Source organism: Coffea arabica, chromosome 7c (genome assembly GCF_036785885.1).
Source record: "Coffea arabica cultivar ET-39 chromosome 7c, Coffea Arabica ET-39 HiFi, whole genome shotgun sequence".
Taxonomy (NCBI): Eukaryota; Viridiplantae; Streptophyta; class Magnoliopsida; order Gentianales; family Rubiaceae; genus Coffea; species Coffea arabica.
In genome coordinates this window covers 6,451,666-6,462,530 of record NC_092322.1, presented here as the reverse complement: position 1 = coordinate 6,462,530, position 10,865 = coordinate 6,451,666, and the positions used below count along the sequence as shown (strand labels likewise).

The 10,865-nt window shown below is 36.4% G+C and overlaps 1 protein-coding gene across 5 annotated transcripts; it reads right to left on the bottom strand.

Moving 5' to 3' along the window:
* Positions 1-1,068: 1,068 nt before the first annotated feature.
* On the bottom strand, positions 1,069-10,702 carry LOC113698767 (uncharacterized). 5 transcript variants are annotated; one of them, XR_011817731.1, is made up of 16 exons: positions 10,016-10,702; positions 9,861-9,929; positions 9,578-9,685; positions 8,896-8,964; positions 7,956-8,108; positions 7,526-7,573; positions 7,007-7,113; positions 6,768-6,839; positions 6,135-6,186; positions 5,840-5,914; positions 4,244-4,854; positions 3,336-3,526; positions 3,131-3,251; positions 2,521-2,618; positions 1,670-1,776; positions 1,069-1,443 (listed from the first exon to the last, which is right to left on the bottom strand). XR_011817731.1 is itself a non-coding variant. In XM_072057391.1 (14 exons), exons 1-14 carry the CDS (start codon positions 10,385-10,387, stop codon positions 2,547-2,549), a joined length of 2,139 nt encoding a protein of 712 aa, XP_071913492.1. In that variant the 5' UTR covers positions 10,388-10,700; the 3' UTR covers positions 2,519-2,546. The 5 variants fall into 5 exon arrangements, 1 of the variants encoding a protein (XP_071913492.1); XR_011817728.1 differs by having other exon boundaries at positions 3,336-3,545; positions 10,016-10,700; XR_011817729.1 differs by having other exon boundaries at positions 3,336-3,545; positions 5,840-5,911; positions 10,016-10,700.
* Positions 10,703-10,865: the final 163 nt, after the last annotated feature.

Sequence of the window (10,865 nt, the reverse complement as noted above, 5' to 3'; positions counted from 1 at the left end):
CTAAATAGAAGATTTTGAGGGAAAACTACAAATTTATCACGTAGCATCTATTTGAATAAACAGTAAACAGCAAAACATAATTGAATCCCTGAAGCTCAAACTTGCGTTCTATTTTCCTTGCTTCAGTTGACAGATATTTTTTTTTCTTTTCAATTGACTGGATTAGTATGAGAAGAATTATTTACCTTCAAATAGGAGAACTTTTTAGCTGTAATTGCAATGACATTTCCTGCTAAAAGTCCGTATAACCACAAGGGCTATATCAATCTAGTCTAGATGTAAACGGTTGAGGGGCAAATTAAGAGATTTGGTGGAGTATTACTATTCTTGAAAACAATTTTTTTTTTTTTATATCCTTTAAGAATGTAAATGAGTCTAAACAAGGCAAACATCCTTGCTTTCAAATATATTTGATTATTTTAGCAAATTTTAAATTATGTTCAACTTTGGATTGTTTACTTTTTAAATCAAGTTCAAACGAGATTTTATCAAGTTAAACTTGTATCAAACCGAGTTTAAACTGAATTTGAAAATTTGAATGTTTTACATGTAAGTCGAACTTGAAAATTTATCAAATATAATATGCTATTCCAAGTTGATTTAGTTAATTAGCCAATCAAATTCAAATAAACCTTTATTGAACCAAACTCAATTTACGTACCAAGGAACTCGATTGTTTTTCAACTCGAGCAGCTTGATTTTTCTTTCGGCCCTAATTACCACTTACATTGTGCTCCAATCTAAGATTAGATTAAAATAAGGTTAGATCACAATGTCAAGATTTATTATTGGTGCAAAAATCATTTTTGTCTTGGACTCGTGACAGAGATTTACAATGAATCTCAATCCTGGTGAAATAAAAGCCCGAGACGTGGCCTTGGAGGCTCGAACGTCATATGCAGGGATCTACAACGCTAATTGCAGCGCAGTTAAGAGTTCCAGATTCTTATGACCGCGGCACAAAAGTTGTACAATAGGAGCAGCATTTAAAGACGATCACTTTTACCAATATATATATATATATATATGTAAGGACGATCATGCAGTGGCACAACAAAGAGGAGTTCATGCCAGTAACGCCACAAAGGCTTTCGAAGAAGTTAAAAATATGTTTTTACAGAAAAAAAAAAAAATTGATCCTCGATGTACATGGTACAGACAAATGTGTTCCACAACGAAGTAATGCAACCTCACAGGCAACGCAATCGGTTCCCGGTCTTTGTTTGCTCTCTGTGGAACATTATACCTCTTTTCTATAGGATACACTTAACTACTTCTGTAATCATTTGTTGCATAATGTATGTTTCATTTGAAAAATCTACTAAATCTAAATTCTGGTGGGAATCAAGTATCTACAGTGGACTGACCACAATGTCCCCATTAACCCACCTGAGTCAGCTTATAAGTTTCCAGAAAACGAACCAATTACCAGGGATAGTGTTCCTGCACAAAAAAGCCCGCACAAACTGTTGACATTAACAATCATGTAAAGAGCTTGAACATCATCACTGAAATAAGCAAATAGGCACTGAAATAAGCTGATTGTTTACAAATTTTTTCAATAATAAGATCCAGATTTAAGAACTAAGTAAACTGTCAAGTGTCATCACCTCAAGTGTAACGTAATTTGCACAAATTATGCCTACCAAACAAGAAGTGCGATAATCACCTCATCCGTTGACCTAAGCAGATACCCTTTCTGAGCAACCTATCAAACAGAATCACCCTCAGATGACATTTTTGAGCAATCTATCACACTGAATCAACCTCGAGTACCTGAAAAGGGAAGCCATTTGAGTTCGTTTGGATTGAATTATTTAGAAAACACGTTTTCAAACTACCATTTTATCTTGCATACATTGTACCAAAAAGGTACAATTTTCAAACTACGTGTTTCTTATTATTCACAAAACACGTTTTCAAACTACCATTTTATCTTGCATCCATTGTACCAAAAAGGTGCTACAGTAAATAACGCCAAAATTTTTTTCTAAAGCTACATCATGAACGGTCAGTTTCATGTCTAGAGAGAAAATTGAAAAATGGAAATCATATTTCCAGCGTGCATGGGATGAGCAGTGCCACACAACCACCTCATTCAGCAGCTAAAGAAGTAGCCCCTATAGTATCATTTACTGCAATGACAACCACTTCATGGGAATTATAATTTAACCAATTAGTTTTTGTATGGTACAACAACACAGAAAAAACTCCACCCCTACCATCAGATGTAACTTCCAAAAACTCAGAAAGTACTCCCACCAACAAAAGTGTTCTTAGGTTCCATGCAGCTATATCGTCAAAAGTGATTCTCCATTGACATCATCGGTGGAAGTATAACAAGATTCATAGAAGCAACAAAGGTTCCAGGCATTTTTACAAATCAATCTATCAGACAAGTAATTCTCTAGGTGTGTCACCATTTCATAACATGTGCTCAGACAAACCAATGTGCAGCAGTTATCATAAATTTTTTCCACAATCAATCATATGACTTCTGGTGTTAATTAACTTTAGTACCTTAAACATTCTGAATGGGGGAAGCATCATTTCGGGTTTCCATCACCACTTTTCAAGACCCAAGCCGAACCTTGAGATACACATAGTTCCTGTACAACCTGAAAACAATAGGGTAAAAGATTAGCTAAACTGCAGATTCGACAAAAGCGTAAGGTAAAATCTGTTCAAGAGTGACCCATGAGACTGTCAATGCTCCACTACAACAAGCAAGGACAGACTTGCAAGATGACCAGACTGTGCACCTCAATTTATTAATAGTATTTCAAATGCATAGCTTTCTTGTTTTGCTCTATCAGTTCCAGAGTTTCAGACAGCACCTACACTCCCATATTCAGTAGAGTTCCTACCTACTTCAAAGTATAATCTACTTATTACATCATCACTTAAGCCAATAAAGAGAGCAAAGCACTACTACTCAATTTTAAGATATGTCACATGCTACTTATTCTTCATTATGCAGCTCCCACTTTGTCATTTGAAAAAGCATCTATCTCATGCAAAAACTGAAGTTGGTTTATGGACGTGACCATTAGCATCTAATAATTTTGCTCTGGGCAAACCAAAAGGATAGCAAACAGACAAATAAAGCACTCAAGCTCTGACGCTTGACCTTTTGATATTCCAGGCTGTTAATATCCCTTTTAAGCTGCAATTTAGCAGCTTCTATCATTGAGGCCTTCTTAAGCTTTGCGTTTGGTCCTTCAGCAATGAAAAGATCAATGACAACTTTCCTGCAAATGAAAACTAATCTTGACTATGCACTGAGTAAATAATAAAAATAGGAAAAGTGTAGGGGCTGGAGATCTAGCAATAACCTGAATTCATCATGTTCGGGGTGAACTGGGGATGATTTCAAAACATAAACACCATGAATGTTAATTGCGACTTGACTAATGATTGCCTGAAGCTCCTCTGGAGGAGCTTCAACACCATGTGCTGCAGCTATTGCTTCTCTAGCAAATCCCTTTGGACGGGAAGACTCAGAAACTGCCATTTCCCTTAGACGCTGGCAAATTTGTTGGAAGCTGTCAATGTCAATACATATTTCTTAAGTTGCTAGCAGGGAAGAAAAATAAAAACCATCCAATTAAACAGTTAATGTCTTGATTAGTGGCTGAGTTGCAGATAGGAGACTTCATGAAAAAGGGACTAACAATAAACTTGCTCATCCATGCAACACACATACTTCTGTCGAGAAACTAGATCTCATTTCTATAGCTATCACAAATACATGGTAGATGGTTCTACATCCCACAGACTGGGACTAAACTAGCAAATCAATTGTTACTTGGGTCAAAACCAGCTACAACACATTTACTGTGTGCATCCCTGAACTCTGTGTTGATACAGTTAACAAATGTAAGAGGTGTGTGTGCTTCTTAGAAAGTTATTCGAAGCACTTAGGATGATAGGTCCCTGGCCCTTGGATGAACCCTGCCTTCTAGTACTTTTGAGCAAAAATTATTGCCTGAAGATATTTTTAATGTAATGCTGTTGTGTAAACAGTTGTTAGTTTTGTAGGTTGGTTTTTGTCACACCACTGCTTTAGCAGTTTGTAGTACTGATGCTTGCCCTTGTTTTGTGTAGATACTCCCTTCTACCATTTTTCGTTAAATAAGAAAAGAAGAAGAAGTGGTTGGCATGAACCGTACATAATAACCTGAAGTTAAGAATGCTAACAATACTAGCAATATCTAACCAAAGGCAGGAAAAAAAAAATCACCTGCAAACCTTGTGACTTTGAAAAAGTTTCTGAAGGGCCTTTGGTAAAGCCTCGCAAGTTTCTTCTGACATTGGTCTCCTTGGCACTCCTGCATTTGAAGAATTTGATGCATGCTTACTTAAACTCTTTGATGTTGCAGGGTTATTTGTGGTGAGAGGCCTTGAAGAGTTTTTAGTAGCAGGCCTGATTTTATCTACAAAGATCTTTTCAGTTATCAGTTTCTCCAAGCGTTCCCAAGTTTGTTCCTGTTCTCTGACAATCTTAGGGTTAAGTTTTATGAATGTCATGTCAGGAGGCTCTTTGAACTTCCAATCATTAAGAGAAGCTCTCTCAAAAGCTATTGTGTTAAGTACATCTCTCATAGCTCTATTGAGTTTCTGTTGTTGTGGTAGTTGTGAATTGTTAATAATAGGAGTCCTGCTAAACAGAAGAAGAACATAATCCCTCGCTAAAGCATCAATTCCTTGATCTTTTCCATACAGCAGTGAACTTTTGGGAATCCACAAGCCTTGAACTAATTGAGCATGTTGGCTGAGGACTGCCAAGATATCCTCGACAGATGCATCAGGTGCCAAATGCTTTAAAGCATCAAAACGATGGATTGGAGGCCCCTATAGAAATAATAATAATAATAATAATAACTACCTAACTGATTAAACGGGGAATAAACAAATTAAGGTATACCAACAAAGTAATTTTAAAAAATGTCAATAAAGGAAAAAAAGGAGGATAATTGAGAAGCATTACAACAAAAAATCTCTTAATTGTCTTTAACAATCTGTCTAAAACAGAGATGGGTAGCTAACTTCTAACAATTCAGTAATGTCAGACAAAAGTTTTGGATTAGAAAGGCCCTTGTGTACATCAAGATACTAGATCTATTTGTCATATTAAGTTTGAAATTGAAGAAGAGAAAGTTGATGAACAGAAGTGCAGAGGCCCAGGACCATCACATTTGTGAAGGTTTTTCTCCACATTACTTCAAATAAAGTTATAAAGCTGAATTACAAGTACAAGGTCATCAACTCTAACTTCCCATGATGACTAAAAACCAAGTAGGCAGAAGCTGGGAATTGTGAACAGAAACTGCAACAGATAAAAGAATTAATGCTGTGGTGATACAACCCTCAAAAAACTTTATACCCATGTCCAATCTGCTAAAAATTAAAACTCCAAACATGTTGAATTTTGATCTTCAATGAGCTGACCAGCAGTCAAGTAGGAAATCGGAGCATCTATTGCCAGCAAGGTTAATCAGATGGTACAGAAATAGCATTCCATCGTTCTAAGTAATAAGTCCTATGAATTTTTCAGTATACCATGCTACTGCTTTGGGTTTACAAGCACCTCTCCGATGATCCTAGCAAAAAGTGCTTGCTATGCAATCCCATTACAAGCTAATGACTTCTGTAATAACTGACCCAGGGCTATCTGGACTTTTGATACTTCAATATGGCATATCTAGCAATTATTTGTATACTGTCAGATGGAACACATTGGCAATAAAATAGTATCATATTGCGACATTGCAAAGTTTCACAATTTTAAGAAATCCTCAACCAGTAAATGAAATGCCAAGAGAGTATTTGTGGTCACATTTGCCAACGGATGAAATTCTTTGGTATTACCAATTTTTTGGGTCTGCCATGCATACTCTAGGTAGTGTTTCTGCTACAGGATTATATGTCCAAACAAAGAGCAGAGTGTGTAAGTTGAACATTGAAAATTTACAAAAGATATACACAACCAAACAAGAAACAGCATTACTGAAAAAACTAATTAAATTCATAAAATTAAAAGCAGATCAACTACAGTCATCACTCAGGTTCCAATAAAAATCTATAGTTCATTCATTCAATGAATTTCACGAGTCCAAATAAGCAGAATGTACCTGAAGAAGCCAAGTTCTAAATCGTTCTTCAAGTGGCAATGAGAGCAAAACCCTGGAGTCTCAACAATTCAGAAAGAGAGACAATCTCAAAAGCACGAATAGAAATTGGCACCAAAAGAAAATGCAGGAATAGAAATAAATATAAGTTCCATAAGAAACTGAGCATTTGGAGAGTCCCTATCACCAAATGTCAGTCATTGCTGGCTCTTGAGACGGGATGTAAAGGCAGGAACAGGAAAAAATCAGACAATGAGATCACTTGAGTGAAGCAATGAAACACGATTCTACCACCACAGCAAAAAGCCAACAAGTATTGTACCAAAGCAACATCAAAATTGTATTCCTACAGATGACAGTGGATGACCTGATATCAACGTATCTAAAGAAAGCTAAAGGACCATATGAGGTACAACTCTAACCAGCCAAAGCCAAATGAGCATGTAAATTACTCATCCACTAAACAGACATTTTCTTATCCACTGATAGAAATCAACAAGTCATCCAGTATGATAGAGAATTTAACCCCAATGAGTTTGTATGTAAAAAATTCGAAATTAAGAAAGAAAAAAATTGACATTGTAACATAAAAATCAGTGCTTATGTCACCTATCACTCAATTAATGTGTTAAATACCTTCTCGAAGGCCCATTGGATCCATTATTCTCATTTGATGTGCCAGGACACAAGGTGTTCACATAGTCATGCCTTCAAAATTGAAAACAAAAGACGAATGGGGTTAAAGCGAAAAGCTTTAGAAGCTAAAACTCTTTAAACTGTCTTCTACTCAAGCTGCACCACATTTTTGCTCAGCAGATTCCAGGTGGGTTCTAACTCATTACTAACAGGGTACAAAATACAGTAATGAATCATACCTGTTCATTGAAAATTGTATATGAGAAGAATCATGTTCAACCATTTTTCTCACATATCTCATCGAAATATCACTCCTTGCTCCATGGTAGTTGAGAGGTATCCAATCCTGAGAAAGAGAAGAGAAGAATGAAGAGACTGATAAGTTGTAAAAGGCGCATCTATCATTTAATAAGCAAAAAGTAAATAAATAAATAAATCACTCAATCCATAAAGATATGCTGTTCACACTCGTGATTGTGAATCCACTTTACCAATTTTTCCATACAATAAAAAGCACAAAACAAAATGCTGTAGCTTTGAATTTTTAACAAAATACTGTAGTTATCTAATCTCTATTTCAAGGACCGTAGTCATAATAAAAATGACAAACCTATGCGAGGAAAATGAATGAATTTTTTCTTGAAGAACAATTTAAAGACAATTGCATGAATGAATTTTTAAAATGAACGATAGTTGCTGAGATTAATATGAATGAATTTTTTCTTGATGAACAATTTAAAGACCAAATGGAAGGATACCTCTCTAGTATCTTTGTTCTGCTCAATCACAGGCCCAGATGACTTACCCTGCAGATGAAGTAATCCAAGTTTATAAGATCTGATCAGATAATGGACACTCAGAAATGCTTTATTTAGCTTGACTCAATCCAGAAATGATACATAAAACTTAGCCCTACAAAAGTGCCTGCAATAGCACTGTCTAGATGCCTAGCAAAGACCCCAACACCATACATCTCGCTTTGAAGTCTAGAATTAACCAAGGGGATTAAATCCTGAGAGAGATTAAGCTTGGATAAATCAAATATTCCAGTTGTATCCTCATCATCATTAAAAGTGAGCATGTTTTACATCTTCCATTTCATCAGATCATTGGACCTCATAAAAATTATGACTAAAAGGTATAGTAGCTTCACTGGCAAAACGAGAAAAGAGGGGCAGAATGCAGAACCTGCTTCTTCAATGACCCAGTAGTTACTTCTTCCCCCTTTGTGTTATCTTCAAGGTTACTGCTTGCAGTAGTTCGCCGTTTAGAACTCTCAGGCTTATAATGCTGCATTGAAGGTCGGAGCTGTACAACTGCATGAATAGGATTCAGGTGTAACTGCATGACAAAAAAGCAATCATAGAACTTTACAATATAGAAATGCGAAACAAGTCACACGTACAAGAAAAATCTTCTAATTGAGTATTGTTATAACTAATTTCATTTAGCAAAAGTCAAACAAGAATTAAAACGGGCAAAGGTCAACCAACAACCATTCATTTCTAATAATTTCACCGTATTCTAGAGGGGAGCGCCCAAAATCAGCAGAAAATAAGTAACTATCTATAAAGACTTGTGGGTATATCAGTGATAGTTCTGCCAGAAGTTTTCTCAACTGTCAGTTGCCGTCTGTGCTTATGAGTGTGGATATGATGAATACGCAATCTTTATCCTTCTCTTTCTCTTGGACAAGTGCAAATAGATTCACAGAAAGGTGGATGTTTTATGCAGTGACTAGTCATTTAATTGATTCGTCTCTTGGAAAACTGCGGTAGATAGACAGTCTGCCTCTCAGTGAATACATTGTTTCAATGCTCCTGCTAAAGTTGGTAAGGACATTTATGTCCAGAAATGTCAAAAATTTTCTTGTTGAATTTGATTTCTCTTAATTTGCAATGCAATTCAACTTTGTAGAGTCCTGCTATCATACTGCTACAGTGAGATAACCATGAGTATTACCTACAATTTTAAGTTTCAATTGCTTATAATGTTAGACGAGAAGAAGGTCAAGGCAAGAAACAACCAGAAATAACAGAACCAAACAGAAAGCATAGAGTCCAATAAGTCCAAATAGAAAAACACAAAATACATGTAAAATGAGAATCAACGAGATAAAAGAGCATACCTTGTTTCCAACAAGAACTCCAACAGCATATCCAGCTGTGACAGGTGGCTTCCATGATGAGGTAAGAGTCTGGAAAGGACCACAGGCAAACATATTATGGATTATACTGGTAATATACTTAAATCAAACGAGATTCAACAGAAATCACACAGAAAAACAAATCCCAGCCATACTAATAGCATAAAGATATGAAACAAAAACTCTTTGAAGACAAAGAAAATCATCCAATCACAAAATATAAAACTCTATCAAACTATGGGCAATCTAGGACCCCCAAAAAAAAACAAAAGGTATAGGAGTTTAGCTATGATGTAGCTAGTAGTTCACGGAAACTTCAAACGGCTACAAGGAACTTTAATACTTCAAGAATCCTATCAGCTTTATTTAATCAGAAAAAACACAGGATCATGTGGAAGCCCATTGAGACTACAGATTTTGCAATCAGGCGCATATGCTGGGAAGTACATCACTTATAAAGATACTTCTTATGGACTTGGAGAGGCCTTATCAGGTCCCTCATCCAATAAACTCTATAAGCTATGTCACTGTGCTGTTGCAAGGTTTCATTTAGTAGTAGTTCAAAAGCAATTGCTACATCAAAAGACTTGATTTCTGTCAAAATTTGCCACACTTGTATAATTTGGACAGAACACATGAATAATGAAATTAGAAAACAGGCTACCTGCTTAGTCATTGAAACTCTAGGATCAGCATCAGAGTCATAATTCTTGGAATCAACATCAACTGCCAAATCAACTTCTACTTCAGCACTTTTAGACTTCACTCGCACCTGCAAATCAATCCCAAACCCCTCCTTTAGTACTCAACCTAAGAATGGGATCAAATTCCTTCCTATACAGCAGTTCATTCCACTCTTTGATTCAATTTTTCTAAAAGAATGTCAACACATGAAACTTAACCCAGCCTATCATTCTAAGTTAGGTAAGAAAGGGAAAAACACGCACCTCTTCGCATCTATCATCTAATTCATATGGCCGCCACAATGGCCTCAGAGGATATTGCAACACGTATAGCTGAAATATTAAATAGAAACTAATGTAAACAAAGAAAAAAATCACTAGAACATTTTGTACAGATTAATTAAAGCAGAAACACTAACCTTGGTATTAGGATCAATAGAAGGTGTCAGATAAACATCAATTTCTCTCACAATTTCATCTTCTCCTTCTTCTCTCGACTCCATCGGTTCATCTTTCGGTTGCTCTGCTTCTTCTTCCACCTTCGCATCGACATCCATTGCCACGGATTGGGAAACGGAAGCGGATGCTGCATCTTCAGCTTTTCCAGCGGCAGCGGTGGTGGAGGAATTAATCGGTGATACTGGTTTGGAATCTAATTCCTCCTTTTTAGCAATGGAGTTCGAGGTTGCTGCAACTGGCTCTGTTCTAGGTTTGAATTTGGAGCCCTTGGGTGCGAAACGAGAGGGCCGGGTTGGAGCCTGGCTCGGCTCGTCCAGGTCGTCAAAGTCCATGTCCGCCGCTACTGATGGTATTGGCCTAAAGCTGTGAAGAAAAATGCATGCGGAGCAAAGCTGGGGAAGAAGAGATTTTTGAAGGAAGCTCGAATGTAAGAACAGTTCCACGAAAATTTTGCCGCCGTTGTTCTACTCGGGAAGGGTTTAGTCCAGGGTTTAATTACTCAATTGCCCCCTCCTTTTTGAAGGGTGAGATTTGGAGAGCAAAGAAGGAAAAAGAAGAAGAAGAAGAAGGGATTTCTCTTGTTTGGAAGTTTTAAGTGGGAATAAAAAGAGAGGAAATGGAGGGATAGGTTGAAAGAAATGGAAAGAAAGTTGTGAATAAAATGTTCAATAATAAAATGATAATATCTAATGAATCTACAATTATTTTCTTCTTTTTTAATCTGTCTATCAATTTGAAAAGAAATATTTTTTCTCTTCTTTTCTTTTCTTTCATAATTTTTTTTTTTTTGTCGACTCAGGCTGGTGATGG

Coding starts and splice junctions, on each gene's coding strand:
- LOC113698767 (XM_072057391.1), bottom strand. CDS start 10,387: ATGGACTTTGACGACCTGGACGAGCCGAGCCAGGCTCCAACCCGGCCC. Junction 4,855..5,839: donor AATTTCATCCGTTGGCAAAT/GTGACCACAAAT, acceptor TTATTTCTATAG/GGGCCTCCAATCCATCGTTT. Junction 3,546..4,243: donor CAAAGTCACAAGGTTTGCAG/GTGATTTTTTTT, acceptor TGACATTGACAG/CTTCCAACAAATTTGCCAGC.